General features: G+C 41.9%; 1 protein-coding gene across 3 annotated transcripts in view; it reads right to left on the bottom strand.

Annotated features, from left to right (window-relative positions):
• Positions 1–18,668, bottom strand: part of ccser2b (coiled-coil serine-rich protein 2b) — a 133,519-nt gene that overhangs the window by 58,446 nt on the left and 56,405 nt on the right. For all 3 annotated transcript variants that reach the window (XM_070448265.1, XM_070448264.1, XM_070448266.1), the window contains exon 4: positions 2,865–2,967. In XM_070448265.1, coding sequence (XP_070304366.1) covers positions 2,865–2,967 — 103 coding nt within the window. The remainder of the gene's footprint in view (positions 1–2,864; positions 2,968–18,668) is intronic.

The following is an 18,668-nucleotide window of genomic DNA, read 5'->3' as shown; positions in this document are numbered from 1 at the left end:
GAAACCTGCTTCAGTCTGCTTTACACCAGACACTGGGAGAAGAATTCACCTTTCAGCAGGTAGTGCTGAGCGATTAACTGAAATGTCAGTTMTTTTTTGTTTTTGATACAACCAATTGACCAAAGTTGGTTCAATTATTTGAATTACATTTGTTCGGGGGATTTTTCAATGAGCTCAAAGTGCACATTGCACTGCAGTATCTCTAGAGATCAAACAGATCAAGCCCGAACTGTGCAATGAAGTAGGGAGTTGTAGCTTCCAACAGGCCCGAAAACATTTCCGGTCTGTGTTTCATTTACGCTTACTACATACGGTATTAGAGATAGAAGAATGTGTGATCAAGGGACAGAGAGCAGTTGCTTCTCAAGGTATCTCTATCTGAAAATACATGATCTAAGTGATCAAAAGCTGGTATTCAGCAGTCATACAAGTATGCCTTATTTACTTTGAAGAACTACTAAAATAGTGATTTTGTCAGACAGCATAGGCAGCAGCTCATAGAGATGAGATGACTTGGAATGAAATAATAAAGTCGTCAAATAAAACAAATGTAATATACACAACAAATGAAATATTTTATTAAAGTAATGGTAATAAATGATGGTTAATAAGTGATAAGCAGTAATGGGCAGTCRCTAGCACCATGGGACTTTTATTAATTGTTTTATTCTGTGTTACAGCATTCAACCCCCATAATGCATAGGTCATTTAATGTTTTTTTTAAATGATCGAAACAAAAATCTAAAACCGTGATAATTTTTTTATAATCGAAAAGAAACCGAACCGACCTCAAAAAGCACAAATTGCTCAGCACTCTCAKCAGGACAATAACCTACAACACAAGGTCAAATCTACACTGGAGTTGCTTACCAAGAAGACAGTGAATGTTCCTGAGTGGCCAAGTTACAGTTTTGACTTAAATCTGCTTTAAAAAAAATCGATGGCAAGTCTCAAATTGCTGTTTAGCCATGATCACCAACACCTTGAMAGAGCTTGAAGAACTATAAAAAGAAWAATGGGCTAATATTGCACAATTCAGTGACTTACCCAAGAAGACTCATAGCTGTAATTGCTGCCAAAAGTGTTTCTAACATGTATAAGTTCAGGGAGGATAATACTTACTTCATTTCTATTCAAAAAAGTTTTTAAAAAATCTTCCACAAAATTTTGGACCAAAAAAATTACAATTACATCCATTTGAATCCCACTTTGTAACAATAACATTTGAAGAAATCCCAGGGGTATGAATACTTTTGCAAGGCACTGTACATATAGATTGGTCCCCCCCCCCTTTGTTTTTACACTGCTGCTACTCGCTGTTTTTATCTATGAATAGCCACTTTACAAATTACCTAGACTAACCTGTACCCCCACACATTAACTCAGTACCGGTACCCCCTGTATATAGCCTTGTTATTGTTATTTTGTGTTACTTTTTGATTATTATTTCTTGAACTGCATTGTTGGTTAAGGGCTTGTAAGTAAGCATTTCACGGTAAGGTCTACACCTTTTGTATTCGGCGAATGTGACAAATACAATTCGATTGGGCCGTCTTTCACACTTTAATTCTTTCTTGGCTTTTAAAACCTGTCAACCCCCTTTTTTTGTGTTTAATGTGTCAAGGGATGGCTCGCCAACTGACGATTCGACACGCACAACAAAAAAATATAATTGTTTTTTAATAAGCCTTCACACACACACACACACACACACACACACACACACACACACACACACACACACACACACACTTTAAAGGAATGATGCTACTTTATATTTCTCAGTTCCTCCCCATACTCAAGAGTCCTAAAGTACATACTATATAACCAGTGTGTTCAGAAGAAATAAGCATATAAACCAATCTGATGCCTGAGACTCAGCTTGTCTCTCTGAGGGATTTCTCTCACTCACACAACTCTACAAACAACAGAACTTAAAGTAAAGCTTTACGGAAATGATCGGATTTAATCTTTAAACACCACAGAATTCTCTCAGCTTCCCAGGCTAAGTGGGATGAAAACACAGCAAAATAGAGATGAAAAAATAAGATCTGCGGGAGAGAACAACTCAATCCTCCCACGCTCGACATGCTGCTACCAGAGACAAAGAGAGAGACGAGATACAGTACTAAGCAAGGCAACTATGAACTCATCCCTCTCTGCATTGCTTAAGCCTCTGTTGTGTCTGGGTTCCCTGAAGACATGCATTCTTCTTTCACCCACGATTACGGTTCAAACGAGACCGCTATGGCACACAAACAGACCTGCAAATAAATAACCTGAGGYAGAGCGTGAATTGGTTGCTTTGAAAACTACACTGTCCTAGTCTGTCTGTGTGAACTCACTGGCAGGCAGGAGCCTGGAGATGCTGAAGAGCCTTGATCGGGCGGCTACAAGGGGAAGACTGAAAGTGCTGTTGATGTTTGGGGGTTTTCCTGTCACGGGAGTGTACAGTAAAAAATAGAAAACTAAGGCCTTCCCTTACCTGTACGGGTTTCATGCCTATAAGGGAAGCTGCTATAGGACTCCTCTCCCTTTTACAGGGGTGATGACCTCCTCACTCCAACTATGTCAGTCAAACAGGAAGGAGAGCACATTGGGAGGCTTGACATGGCCTTATGCTAATTCTAATGCCATGCTTCAACACATGACGCTTAGACCGTGAGGTGCATTGCTGTGTAGTCTGACAGCACAGCACTCTCCTTGTTCAGTCCCCTTTTCCTTGTTCAGTCCTCTGGTAGAACTACGTTGCCCGTTGGCACAGATCTAGGGTCAGCTTACCCTCCACCTAACCTTGATCATTAGAGGGAAACAACAACAACAAAAAAGGTGCTGAGATCAGTGTCTAGAGACAAACCACTCACCACTGTGCAAGGAGCCATGCTCAGGGAGGTCATCGTCCAGCATGAGGTCATCGTCATCCAGGTCACACCCAGACTCCAGGTTGTCCAGGTTGTTRAGTATGTCCTAGGGATGGAGACAGAGCGAGAGAGATTATTCAGTATGAGGCATCAGTTTTTTTCTTTCTTACAATAACAGAAGAGAAACCATATGAAAGTGAAGTTCATCTCCTTCAAARGGGAAAGATGTAATTGTTGAACGAGATTGAAAGACCGAATTCCTTGGTAATTTATTATACAAAAAAAATAAACTGCTCTCTTGTTCAATAATGTATGGGCTAAAACTACTTCCATTAGAGTGAGACAGTTTTCTTTTGAAAGCCCCAATCTATGCCTTTTTTTCTTTTTTTTACATTAAAACGGCAAGTCAAAGCCAAGGTACAAGTTTAAATCAATATGTTCAAATCTTTAGCAACAAAAGGTAAACAAAATGTGAAAATAAATTGCTTGGGCCTTTTTTCAAATTAATGACCATCAAGAAATAGGTTGAAAATGGTTACTTATTTAACAAAAAAACTAGGATACAGGAATATATCTGCCGGAGTGAGAAAATTCTATCGAAGAGAAGCACATTTTAGACAAACGGTGGGATGGAAGAACTTCAAGCGGGAGCGAGAGAGAGAGAGAAACAACAACCAATCCTTGGCCATGAGAGAATCGGTCTGTCTCCGTAGTCCATAAACAGTGAGGTTATCTTCTGGCCCATTTTCCTTTTKCTCTGGCCCCCTGCCTTCTCTTAGGGCTTAGTCACAGCACAGCGCTCCTGGGAAATGACATTTCCCCATGGCAGACGCCCATCCATCCATAGCAAGACATTACAGCCTTATCTCCTGCTATAAAAAAAACAACAACACAGGAGCTCCGAGGAGAGATCAATGGCCAAGGTTTAAGTTCGCTACAGTTTTAGGGATCTCGGATCCCATAAGCAGCCCTATCGCTGGCGGCTTGCTCACTTCTCATCAGAGCTACAGACAGACACTCAACCTCTATGTGGAACTGCCTGGTACTTGAAGCATCTCACTGATATAGCTCTTAACCCTTTGACACGTACGAACACACAAACACATTCTACAGTGGTCCCTGCAGCGATACGCTCAAACAGGTGTGATTAGAACACTTATTTAGAACGTCCAGTTACGATTGACRCAACAGTCTGCGTTTGAGCTGGCCACAGAAACATTTAGCACAAACACAGTTTATWCAATGTTATGTCCACAATGTGAGCAGTTTATTTTTGGATGCAAATGTTCAGACATTGACAGAAGTAGMGACAGCGTAACACAATTCTCAAACCGGACAATGTAGGCTACATTAGTCATAACGCTGAGGAAAGAGTAACCTAACACAAGCGGTCATATTTAACTAGCTCTAGGCTGACAGAAACCATAATAGGAATTAGCTAATRGTAATGACTATTTACAATTCCTCATATAATGAGTGACCTCACCARTGATGGAAATAATTTAGTAAAACACAAAAATCGAAAGTWRTCCGACAATGGGTAGTTTGTGCGCGCCGCCATGTTTGTTTTTTYGCGTCAACMAAAGATAAGAGGTTACAAGATGAGTTGGGTCTGTTTGCAGTATGCAGGTTGAAGGGGGTGTGTYGTCTACCATYATTCACTTCTGGAAGTTTACACGAAAGATGCGTGAACCATCCCTTCACCTGGTTTTGTTATAACAACGTTGGTCTGACAGACGTTTACGTGACAACCAGAATGCATTGTATGATGCCAACAAACATCTGGCCATTAGCTTAGCATAAACTCATCATAATCAGTACAACCTTTAAAAATGTATTTTACACACATACAGTATGTATCCATTACAATCTCTACAAGAATCGTAATGCCTGATTCGTCACCAGTACTTGAAAACATGTGAATGAAACAGCACAAGTCATTTTTCCAAAAATTGTTTACAGACAGATTATTTCACTTATAATTCACTGTATCACAATTCCAGTGGGTTAGAAATTTACATACACTAAATTGACTGTCTTTAAACAGCTTGGAAAATTCAAAAAAATTATGTCATGGCTTTAAAAGCTTCTGATAGGCTAATGGACATAATTTGAGTCAATTGGAGGTGTACCTGTGGATGTATTTCAAGACCTACCTTCAAACTCAGTGCCTCTTTGCTTGACATCATGGGAAAATCAAAAGAAATCAGCCAAGACTTCAGAAAAAAATCGTAGACCTCCACAAGTCTGGTTCATCCTTGRGAGCAATTTTCAAATGTCTGAAGGTACCACATTTATCTGTACAAACAATAGTACGCAAGTATAAACACCAWGGGACCATGCAGCCATCATACCGCTCAGGAAGGAAACGAGTTCTGTCTCCTAGAGATGAACATTCTTTGGTGCAAAAAGTGCAAATCAATCCCAGAACAACAGCAAAGGACCTTGGTGACGATGCTGGAGGAAACAGGTACAAAAGTATCTATATCCACAGTAAAAACGAGTCATATATCGACATAACCTGAAAGCCGCTCAGCAAGGAAGAACCAATGCTCCAAAACCGCCATAAAAAAGCCAGACTACGTTTGCAACTGCACATGGGACAAAGATCGTACGTTTTGGAGAAATGTCCTCTGGTCTGATTAAACAAAAATAGAACTGTTTGGCCATAATGACCATTGTTATGTTGGAGGAAAAAGGGAGATGCTTGCAAGCTGAAGAACACCATCCCAACTGGCACGGGGGTGCAGCATCATGTTGTGGTGATTTTGCTGCGGGCTGGTGCACTTCACAAAATAGATAGCATCATGGAGCTGGAAAATTATGTGGATATATTGAAGCAACTCTCGAGACATCATTCGAGGTTAAAGCTTGGTCGAAATGGGTCTTCCAAATGGACAATGACCCAACCTACTTCCAAAGTTGTGGCAAAATGGCTTAAGGAACAACAAAGTCAAGGTATTGAGTGGCCATCACAAAGCCCTGACCTCAATCCTATAGAATTGTGGCAGAACTAAAAAAGCATGTGCGAGCAAGGAGGCCTACAAACCTGACTCAGTTACACCATCTCTGTCAGGAGGAATGGACCAAAATTTACCCAACTTATAGTGGGAAGCTTGTGGAAAGCTACACAAAATGTTTGACCCAAGTTAAACATATTTAAAGGCAATGCTACAATTAAACAAATAAAGGCAAATACTAATTGAGCGTATGTAAACTTCTGAGAATGTGATGAAAGAAATCAAAACTGAAAGAAATCATTCTCTCTATATTCTGACATTTCACATTCTTAAAATAAAGTGGTGAGCCAGGGAATTTTTACAAGATTAAATGTCAGGAGTTGTGAAAAACGAGTTTAAATGTATTTGGCTAAGGTGTATGTAAACTCCGACTTCAACTGTACATACATACATACACGTGGCTACAGTAAAAACAACACCGATATACAGAAACTAATGATAACGTAAATAAGCCACTTACTTTGATTGGAACGCACACGTTAAATGTTATTATTAGTAGTGAAGGCAATGCGGGAGCCACCCGGAAAATCTGCCAGGGAGGAAAAATGTTGTGCTTGTCCTGCTCAGTAATGTCTCAAACGTAAACGATCTGTAACAGGGAAATTGGCTACTTCTATGTAAATTAATGAGGCGGTGGAAAACACCTCAATTCAATCTGCTGTTGGAAAATACAATTTAGAAATTGACAAGTTGAAACATAGCCTATAGATAATTAGCAGGCATGYCTTGGTTTGAGGGCAGCGTGGGTTAACTGTCCTGCTGCGTGACAATCACATTTGGGMACAGTGAATGCATTCTGACATCACACGCATAAAACAAAAACTCACGCTGGGGTAACAGTTAGAGAGATTTGGTTAAAGGCTAAAGTAACTCACAACATACAGTATTGTCAGGTTGTCTCTGACCAAAAAAAATCTTTGTCGACCGAGAGCCGTCTGCTCTTTCGACCAATCGATTGGTCAACATTTTTAAAATGTTCATTTTTCTGTGTGTGTGTGTGTATATATATATATATATATATATATAAACCCATCCTATGTGTTTTAAATCAAATCAACTATATCCACTGAACTTGTCTGATGCTTTAAGCGCATTGTTTGTTGAAATAATTAGACACACAAATTACTAGAGGGAGAACGACCGCAATTGATTTGATTGTGCAGGGCCGGGATCATTTATTTTAAAAAATACAGCCAGTGACAGTCTGACTAGCACCCGTTGTTTTTCTCTCCTCCTTGCTGCTGTGACCACCACAAAACATCAACAGTGTTTATTGCCCTGTCTGTGTTGTTGAAGCTGCAACAAGTTGACTCAAGTTAGCCAGAAAGCACCTGGATGATATTCAAGACTCTTGGAATAATGTTCTATGGACAAATGAGTCAAAAGTATAACTATTTGGACGACATGGGTCCCGTTATGCCTGGTTGAAAACCAAACACTGCATTCCACAGTAAGAACCTCATACCAACGGTAAAGCATGGTGGTGGTAGTGTGATGGTTTGGGGATGCTTTGCTGCCTCAGGACCTGGACGACTTGCCTTAATAGAAGGAACAATGAATTCTGCTCTGTATCAGAGAATTCTACAGGAGAATGTCAGGCCAKMCKTCTGTGAGCTAAAGCGCAGCTGKGTCATGCAGCAAGACAMTGATCATAAACACACAATCAAGTCTACATGAATATGGTTAAAAGGCAACAAATTTGAAGCTTTGGAATGGCCAAGTCAAAGTCCAGGGCTAATCCCAATTGTGCTCCCAACTTTGTGAAAATGTCCCTGTGCACAAAGCGAGGTTCATACAGAAAGGCTTTGTCGAGATCGGTGTGGAAGAACTTGACTGACCTGCACAGAGCCCTGACCTCAACCCCATCGAACACCTTTGGGATGAACTGGAACACTGACTGCGAGCCAGGCCTAATTGCCCAACATCAGTGCCCAACCTCAGTAATGCTCGTGGCTGAATGGAAGCAAATCCCTGCAGCAATGTTCCAACATCTTCCCARAAGAGTGCAGGCTGTTATAACAGCAAATGGGTGACCAACTCCATATTAATGCTTGTGATTTTGGAATGAGATGTTCGACGAGCAGGTGTCCACATACTTTTGGTCATGTAGTGTATGCTACGAATTAAAATGCGTATTATATRTTASGAATTTGCGAAATGCACAATATGTTACGAATTTGAAAAACCTACTATATATGTTACGGATTTGCAAAACGTATGATATGTTACCAATTCTAGCTATGTGGCTAATGTTAGCTAGCTGGCTAATGTTAGCCAGGTAAGGGGTTTTAAGGTTAATTTTAGGAATTAGGTTAACTTTTTAAGGCTAGGGGGGGCAGTATCCAGAAGTTAAGATGACTGAGGTGCCCAAAGTAAATTGCCTGTTACTCAGGCCCAGAAGCTAGGATATGCATATGCATGGTAGTATTGGATAGAAAACTCTAAAGTTTCTAAAACTGTTAAAATAATGTCTGAGTATAACAGTATAGCAGGCAAAACCCCRAGGACAATCCATCCAGGAATATTTTTTGAGATCATTGGACCTTCCAATGCTTTTCTATGGGAAAGCCTAATTATTAGGACCCAGATTGCAGTTCCTATGGCTTCCACTAGATGTCAACAGGCTTTAGAAATTGTTCTATGTTTTTTTTTAAACATTTATGAAGTATTCGTATTCTTTCTAAGTGTCACTCAGAAGGACTCTTGTCTTTTGGTGCGCGCTCCTCGTTTTTCTCGGGTATTGAAAACAGTTTATTCCGTCTTAAATTTGATCGATTATTTACATATTAGGGTACATGAGGTTGGATTAGAAATGTTGTTTGAAATGTTTGGACCAAGTTTACAGGTACATTTTTTACATTCCTTTGTAGGCTTGTTGGACGAGTTGGAACAGGTGTATTTCTGAATCAAACGCGCCAAATAAACAGACATTTTTGGGATATAAATAAGGACTTTATCGAACMAAACGACCATTCATTGTGTAACTGGRACCTTTGGGATTGCAAAAAGATGAAGATCTTCAAAGGWAAGTTGCTAATAAGCTAAAATGCTAAAGTTGTCCATGATGAGATTCAAACTCTCAACCTTTGGGCTGCTAGACGTTCACGTTATACTTAAATAACCATTTGTCTTATGTAACCATACCAAACATAAAATATCATACTAATTTGAGTATCCCGGATTTGTGTGTAAATGTAATTGGCGAATAAATGTGATCTCTCAAAGTAACTAATTCWCAGCATAAAGTATTGACTGCACTTTAAATAGTTTAATCACATCAATACAGACATATTTAGCAGTTGTTATTGCTGGTGTAGCTAAATGCATGTGTTCCTAGCTCCAMCAGTRCAGTAATATCTAACAATTCACAACAATACACACAAATCTAAAAGTAAAATAATGGAATTAAGAAATATATCAATATTAGGACGAGCAATGTCGGAGTGGCATTGACTAAAATACRGTAGAATAGAATACAGTATATACATATGAAATTAGTAAAGCCGTATGTAAACATTATTCAAGTGATGGTATAAGTATTAAAAGGCTCACCCGAGTTTGAGCTCTGAATGACAATTGGGTGCTGTCCCTTTAAGATCTCACGCTTGTACTAGGGTTGGGCGGTATGCATATTTTCACACCGTTTCTGTACCATACCGGGGTATACAGTATTACCGGAAGTGCACACGATGAACGCCATTCCCCAAAAATAAATCAATATAATATTATTTATTTATTTAGCACAAAACAATTTAGGCAACAAGGACTGTTGGTATGTCTAAACACCCCGGTATACGTACATACTGTATWTCACCCATGCCTAGCTTGTACCCATGAAACCGATCTAGAAACACATCTTGAAAGGCCCTCCCGCCAGCAGAGGCTTTCATTGAACTTCCATTTCACGCAATTCCGGTCTTTGGAGAATTCTGGTCCTTTGAGCCGGATGGCCAGATACATCTCACAGTGTAGGCCTGTGTTCTTTGTTCTGGATCCGGTACACTTTAGCTGTCCTTCCTCAATTGATGCAAGACAGCTTGGCTGGCACACTGAGTATCTTTATACCACTTCTACTAGGCCCAACCCCCCTCCCCATGATTTCATTCGAGCATCCTATTCAAAAGAAGTCCACAACCTGGTTTAGAGAGTAGCCTTGTTATTTCCTCTTCAATGGCTTGTGTGTATCTTTTTTAGAGTGTACTACTTTCTGTCTATGCGTTTTGGCCTTTTTGCAAACATTCATTTCATATTGCAGGGTTCATTTTTATTCTCACAATGGAGTGGCTTCTCCAACCGGCGGGCAGAGTACAATGGCAGAGCAGAGTTCCACAAATGCAATCTGTGAAGACCTTGTAAACAAGGCCTTTTCTTTCATACAGCTGCACATTTATGAGAACGCCGCTCAACGGGCAGATATGAGCTTGATTATTTCCTCAACACAGATTTCTAACTTTTCTATTGAATCGATAAGTAGATGGAATTTAACCAATACTATGCTGGCCTAAATACTCGGCCATGGCCATATCAGTATGAATAGCGTAATAGAGTATTCTATCCATCAGCAGATAACACATGTCAACACCTGACCCAACCTTCATTGTACGTCCTGACATAGACAAGTCTGGCCATCTAGGGTTCCCGGAGGAGACAGTGGGGGTAGAGCTGGTCAAACGTTTTTAAAAAACTAACATTTTGTGACCCAGTATAACCATTCCATCTTGTACCACTCCACTTGTTAKATAACTGCCCAGACTGGAAATATCTCAGGGGCTGATGGGATTTGAAGTCCTGAGCTAGTTTAAATCTATTATTTCATGCCTCCCCAATCTGGACTTCATTTAAAAGCAGCCTGTAAAGCTGCTTTCATGTTTCGCTTCATGACCACAGCTGTCGGAGTGAAACCACCCTCAAAATGTGACCCAWMTGTTGGGAGTCACACACACATGTACCAACGCACACCAGAGAAATCCACAGCATTAGAAAGTGGTTATTGGACTGTGTGAGGGTGAGGGCACCCTTCTCCCTCTCTCATCAATATTTGTTTCAATTGATGGACACAGCTGTTAGCGTGAAACAACCCTCAAAATATGACCATATTCTGGGACACACACACACACACACACAACAGAGAAATCCACAGCCTTAAATATGATTATTGGACTGTTGGAGTGAGAGAACACACTTCTCCCTCATCAATATTTGAGGAGGGTCGCCTCACCAATGGCGTGTGACAGTTACTGAATAAGCAGGAACTGCAGAGAGAGTACACGACTCCAAAAAGCTGTCTTTAGGGGGAGAGAGAGAGACAGACAGCTGTTAAGAGTGAGATTAAAAACATTAAATTAGGAAAATATATAGAGGTAATCAATTTGTACAACTGAAGATCAACACAGGAGGAAGATTGGTATTTTAWCTCACACTCTGTCAATCTTAAATCGTGCCAGCTAGCTAAATTCAAATTTGTCAGCTAGCTTACTGGCAGCAGCAGCAGCAACAGACTTTCCCGCCACCTTTTAAAATTTTCATCAGAAATCAAAATCAGAGAAGGGAAGAATCAATTTTAAACATAGAATTCTACAAACTTTGTTTGTAGACTGCTCATAAAACAGGACTGTTACAAACGTGTTATTTTACACAGACCATGCTATTGCCTGGCATTTCAGCTATTCAACAAAGAAAGGCATCTGCAAGGGAAGGCAAATACACATTTTTGAGGACAGCGAAATGGACCAGGAAAACAGGTTTCTGATGGTAAACGTGTACCAGAACAATGTATACTGGCAATACGTGCAGCATCAACATATGAAAGAAAATAACAGAATTCTTTAACCAGCCTTCGCCAGGGTTGCAATCTGAGCCCTGCACTCTTCAATATTTACATCAACGAATTGGCCACTATTCTAGAAAAATCCTCAGCTAAAATCCTCCACAATTCGTCACCCAGAGCACATGGCCTTCAGCAGAGCCTGGACCTGCTAGAGCAGTACTGCCAGACCTGGGCCCTGGCAGTAAACCCCAAAAAGACAAAACAAATGCTTTTCCAGAGAAGATCCAGATCTCAGGGAATTTGACCAAAGTTATAAATTGGTACAAAATATATAGAGTACTGCACACACTACAATTACTTAGGTTTAAAAATAAGCTCAACTGGACACCTTAAATGAAGCAGTGAACGAACAGAGAGAAAGCACGCAGGGCATTCTACRCCATTAAAAAACAAATTCTAATTGAAATACCTATTAAAATTTGGCTATAACAAATTGAATGTGTCATTGAACCAATAGCACTTTATGGCAGTGAGGTGTGGGGTCCACTTGCAAAGCAAGATTTCACCCAATGGGACAAACACCCAATTGAAACCATGCATGGAGAGTTCTGTAAGATYCTCCTACATGTCCAGAGGAAAACTACAAACAATGCATGCAGGGCAGAATTAGGCCAATATCCACTAATATTAAAAACTCAAAAAAGAGCAATTAAGTTTTGGAAACATCTAAAATACAGTGACCCCCTCTCATATCATTACCAAGCCCTGTAATGCCAAGAGCTGATCAAAGAAAAGAGTCCCCTCATCCAGCTGGTCCTGGGGCTGAGTTCACAAACTTGTTCTACTAACACACTGAAGCCTCAGGACCAGAACATCCAATCAATCAGAATAAACCAAATTACAACACAGTCAAAACAAAACTACATTACTTATTGGGAAACACAAGCAAGCTATTTGACCATAGCTACTGATCAAAAGCTTGACAAAGTACAGGCTCAGTGAGCACAGCCTTGCCATTGAGAAGGGTCGACACAGGAAAACCTGGCTCCCTGTAGAGGAAAGGCTGTGCAACCACTGCACCACAGCAGAACCTGAGACAGAGCTGCATTTCCTGACAAAATGTAAAAAATATAAAACAATKAACCCTTATTCAAGGTTTCAAAGACCTCTCTGATGACAATAGGCTACCCGTCCTGTTGGGGGAGGACGCAGAGAGCTGTTGGTTGGCAGCACACTACATTGCTGCCTGCCATAAGATGAGGGACAGTGTCTGACAAACCAACCTGCACATGTCCTCTATGCTTATTGTTATTGTTCAATGTATGGTTATTTTGACCCTTGATTATTGTTGTTACTGTTGTCACGTTGACAATATTGATTATTATTATTATGTTAAAAATTGTAAATCTCCTAAGTAAGCTTTGGCAATATGTACATTGTTACGGCATGCCAATAAAGCAAATTGAATTGAGAGACACAGAGAGAGAGAGAGAGAGAGAGAGAGAGAGAGAGCGAGAGAGAGAGTCCACTTTAAGGATTGATGTCTGGTGGAGTGATCGCATTAACATTCAGATGACCTCTCCCGGTCGTTCTCCACGCACGACACAAAGTGACAACTTAATGAGCAATGTAACCTCGAGACTCACCGAACCTCCTTTTGGTGAAGGAGTTGTTCTGTTTTAGTCCATTGAGGCAAATTGAACTGCACAAGGCCCCATTAAAAGTTTTACATAGCGGCGTCGGCCCTTTCAACATCATTGACTCATCGGGGCCTTAGTGAGAGGCATTGGGGTGTCTCTCACTATACTGACCGCTATGAACACTACACACGATGCTGACCCAGGCCATGATCRTGCCACAACGGCTAATAGTGAGATGTGCGACACAGAGAGCCACTCACCATCAGTCAGAACATTTTCTCACCCGCCCATCCTGGCTCTGGGCTGCTGTCTCAATGGGCTAAAAACGGGTGAGTCATGAGGAGAGACCAGACCAGGACTGGCTTATTGAGACCAGCCTAGCCTCGTCCAGCATACTGAGTTAAGACAACTATCCACAGTGTTTGAACCAAACATTCAATATCATTCTCAAACAGAAATGACCAAACACAAACTGAGGTTGCAGAATTTTGTATGGGCCTTGCTATGTCCTAGCCACCACTAAAGGTCTACCGCAGTAATGGAGATGAGAGATCAGCCTTTTAGCGCCTTGGTATGCGTTTTGGCAGTGTGTGTCAGAGGCGGAGGCTAGGAGAGGGAGAGAGTAAGCTGAAGGGTAATGACATTGTCAAGCAGTATCAGTAAAGTGGAAGGAAAAGGTCAGGCCCATCACGAGCCTGATTAAATCGGCGCTACGCTCACGCACTGAGTAAATCCTGCTTGTGTCAGAGCACTGACTACAGGCGTATGCTTTCGAGGCCACACGGAGGAGGCAGCGGGGTTGCTTTGCAGATACACTGGAGACACTTATCGCCAYGCTTATTCACAGGGAGAGAACACTATTCGTCACCTTTCACCTGTGTCACCATAAAGCTTATAATGGGAGGTTGCTTTTGCCTTACAGCCATTACAGCGTAGCCTAGCTCTCCTTTCCTTCTCATAAGAGTATAAAGGGGCAATACATTGAAAYAGGGAATGATGAGCTAAGCGTATGCGTTATTTCAGAGTGCATTACAGAGTGTGTTTTGTGCAGCGACGGGATCCATTGTACGCTGTAGGTTTTAGTATGGCTTTCCATTCCATCCATCCATCACACAGTTCATTCCAGGTCCCYAATGCACAGTAAACATGACCTATTTAGTATCGACACAATAGGCTGACTGAGCCTCCGCTTAGCCTAATGACTAAAACAAAGACACCTAGAGGCTGCCACCTCTACCGGCTAATCAAGAGCCCATTCGGAACATTAGGCCGAGAGAGACCCAGAGAGCTTTGATGTGAGAATCAGTGCAGGGATTCAAAGAGCTGGCTTCTGGCAGTCTCTCTGTGATGATCTGGGAGGAATGAGGGGAGGAATGTCGGGGGGAAAAAAGAGAGAGCGAGAGAAAGAGAGATGCCGAGGAGTAAGTGAGGTTCTGGGTCATCAGCACGCTGCCAAGGAGGGAAATATTTAGGGGCTCGGGGCCAGGTTTCTGACCTTGGCTGGATTAAACACAACTATATTTGCTGCTGCTGTACTTGGTATCCTCTACCAGACATGGTCTGTTGTATTTTACAAAACCACGAGGGCAGGTGGATAATACTCTGGCTACGGTTGCTGTTGGAATACAGGTGCATTGCAGCATTGCCAATGCCATTGAATTTCCAAGCATTGCCAATGCCATCCAACTTGGTGGCTTTATTTATAAGAGAGACACAAAGTCCAAGGAACTCTAGATAGTGTGAAACAATACGGAGAACAATGAGGTGTCTGACCAGACACACTGGAGTTAGCCCTCTCCCACGCACTGGAGTTAGCCCTCTCCCACGCACTGGAGTTAGCCCTCTCCCACGCACTGGAGTTAGCCCTCTCCCACGCACTGGAGTTAGCCCTCTCCCACGCACTGGAGTTAGCCCTCTCCCACGCACTGGAGTTAGCCCTCTCCCACGCACTGGAGTTAGCCCTCTCCCACGCACTGGAGTTAGCCCTCTCCCACGCACTGGAGTTAGCCCTCTCCCACGCACTGGAGTTTACCCTCTCCCACGCACTGGAATTAGCCCTCTCCCATGCACTGGAGTTAGTTCTGTTCGTGTGTGTGTGTGTGAGAGCGAGAGACAGAGAGAGCAAGAGACAGTGAGCGAAAGAGGGAGTGAGGATAAGGGGATGGGTGGTGGGGATCTGAGCTGTGAGAAGCATGAATGAGGGCGATGGTGACTCCCCTACATGCTTACCACAGCCTGCAGGCCTATAGCCTTCACCAGCCATCACACCCATCTTGGACCAACACTGCCACCGTGTGGCCTGTCTGCACACAACGTTTTATGTACAGCACCCTACTATAATAGAAGTCTCCCACAAGCAACGTAGGCTACATGGAAACAAAACCTTCTGGGGACAAGACTAGAAGAGCCAAATCAATAGCTGTCGCCGATGGGCATTTATAGTGATCATGCAAAGTCATTATCAACATATGAATTGGCTTTCAAAGCATACAGACTACCTGGTCTCTTGTTGCTACCTGACGTGATATGTACACTGTATGTCCCAATAAAACCATGTGACTAGAACATCACAGCCTTGTGCACTGAAACACTGCATCGATACAATTCAGTCTACTGAAGCTAAATCTGGCCTAGACATGGCCCGTCTTTGGCGGTTTAGTGGGCTGACGTAGAGCAGCGGCGGTTCTGTGAGGAAAAGAGTGCTCAGCTATTTTCAGGTCTCTAGAGAGATGTTAGATCGGATTCAAGTCTGGGCTCCGGCTGGGCCTCTCATTAACATTTAGAGACTTTGCCCGAAGCCACTTATGCGTGGTCTTGGCTGTGTGCTTAGGGTCGTTGTCCTGTTGGAAGGTGAACCTTCGCCCCAGTCTGAGGTCCTGAGCACTCTGGAGCAGGTTTTCATCAAGGACCTCTCTGTACTTTGAGCCGTTCATCTTTCCCTCGATCCTGACTAGTCTCCCAGCCCCTGCCGCTGAAAAACATCCCCATAGCATGATGCTGCCACCACCATGCTTCTCCAGACGTGACACTTGGCATTCAAGCCAGAGTTCAATCTTGGTTTCATCAGACCAAAGAATCTTGTTTCTCATGGTCTGAGAGTCCTTTAGGTGCCTTGTGGCAAACTCCAAGCGGGCTGTCATGTGCCATTTACTGAGGAGTGGATTCCATTTGGCCACTCTACCATAAAGGTCTGATTGGAGGAGTGCTGCAGAGATGGTTGTCCTTCTGGAAGGTTCTCCCATCTACACAGAGGAACTCTGGAACTCYGTCAGAGAGACCATTGGRTTCTTGGTCACCTCCCTGACCAAGGCCCTTCTCTCCCCCGATTGCTCAGTTTAGCCAAGCAGCCAGCTCTAGGGAGAGTCTTGGTGTTTCCAAACTTCTTCCATTTAAGAAGGATGGAGGCCACTGTGTTCTTGGGGACCTTCAATACTGCAGACAATTTTTGGGACCCTTCCCCAGATCAGTAACAAATTAAAAAACCAGTTTTCGCTTTGTCATTATGGGGTATTGTGTGTAGATTGCTGAGAAAAGAAAAAAAAATCATCAATGTGTTAAAAGGGAAGAGGTCTGAATACTTTCTGAATGCACTGTATATACACTGAGTGTACAAAACATTAAGGACACCTTTCTAATATTGAGTTGCACAGACTCAATTCGTCGGGGAATGGATTCRACAAGGTGTCGAAAGCGCTCCACAGGGCTGCTGGCCCATGTTGACTCCAATACTTCCCACAGTTGTGTCAAGTTGGCTGGATGTTCTTTRGGTGGTGGACCATTCTTGATACACACGGTTAACCGTKGAGCGTGAAAAACCCAGCAGCGTTGCAGTTCTTGACACAAACCGGTGCTCTTGGCACCTACTACCATACCCTGTTCAAAGGTACTTAAACATTTTGTTATTCATCCTCTGAATGGCACACATACACAATCCATGTCTCAATTGTCTCAAGTCCTAAAAATCCTTCTTTAACCTGTCCCCTTCCTTTCAGCTACATTGTTTGAAGTGGATTTAACAAGTGACATCAATAAGGGATCATAGCTTTCACCTGGTCAATCTGTCAMAGAAAGAGCAGGTGTTCCTAATGTTTTGTACACTCATTTGCAAAGACTACTACTAAGCTACTTTTGCCTTCTTGAAATGCAGTACCTTAACCACTAGAAACTGTGCGTTTTGGCCTAYCTGGTGACATCTTGCTTGAAAAATTGTTATTTGCTAATGTAACAGAACTGAAATGGCTAGCTAGTTAGCGGTGGTGCGCGCTAATAGCGTTTCAAATCGGTTACGTCACTCGCTTTGAGACCTTGAAGTAGTGGTTCCCCTTGCTCTGCAAGGGCCGTGGCTTTTGTGGAGCGATGGGTAACGATGCTTCGTGGGTGACTGTTGTTGATGTGTGCAGAGGGTCCCTGGTTCGCGCCCGGGTCGGGGCGAGGGGACGGACTAAAATTAAACTGTTACACTAAGAAGCTATTTTTGTTTCTTTTTGCCCATTTGATTTGAAAACAATCCCATTAAGGTACTGAATTGTTACCCAGAAATGGAAAAAGGTCTGCATTGGACCTTTTACATTCCACTGGATCCTGGAGTGAATGAGTAKCCAGTCATCCGGCCTGTGTGTGTCGACATTGGTCTGCAGATGGTCATGTGAATGATGTTGGGTGTGCTTTAGCCAAAGACCGATGCAGTGGTGTAAAAATACGTTAAAGTACTACTTAAGTATCTGTACTTTACCATTTACATTTTTGACTATTTATATTTACTTTTTATATTTACTTTTAATTCACTATATTCCTAAAAAAATATATATACTTTTTACTCCATACATTTTCCCTGACACCCAAAAGTACTAGTTACAATTTGAATGCTTAGCAGGACAGGAAAAATGTCAAATTCACACACTTATCAAGAGAATGTCCCGGGTCATCCCGACCCCCTCTTCTCTGGTGGACACACTAAACATAAATGCTTCCTTTGTAAATTATGTCTGAGTGTTGGAGTTGGCCCTGGCTGTCAAAAAAAGTTATAAAAAAGGAAAATGTGCTGTCTGGTTTGCTAAATATAAGGATTTTGATGTGTAGCATTTACTTTCACTTTGCACTTTTACTCAAGTATGACAATTGAGTACTTTTTCCACCACTGTACTTAAGTACATTTGAAATGTTACTCAAGTAGTATTTTACTAGGTTACTTTCACTTGAGTCATTTTATAATAAAAGGTATCTTTACTTTTACTCAAGTATGACAATAGAGTATTTTTTCCACCTCTGGACTGAATAATATAATGAAAAATCTAAATCAAATACCTCAGCCTGGTTGAAAATTATTCTAGAAGTATTTTGAAGAGCAGTCACTGTATAATGATGACAGTGGGCTCCCTGC

This window comes from Salvelinus sp. IW2-2015, linkage group LG18 (genome assembly GCF_002910315.2).
Source record: "Salvelinus sp. IW2-2015 linkage group LG18, ASM291031v2, whole genome shotgun sequence".
NCBI classification, from domain to species: Eukaryota; Metazoa; Chordata; class Actinopteri; order Salmoniformes; family Salmonidae; genus Salvelinus; species Salvelinus sp. IW2-2015.
The sequence above is the reverse complement of the archived record's forward strand: the minus strand, read 5'-3'. Positions and strand labels throughout refer to the sequence as shown.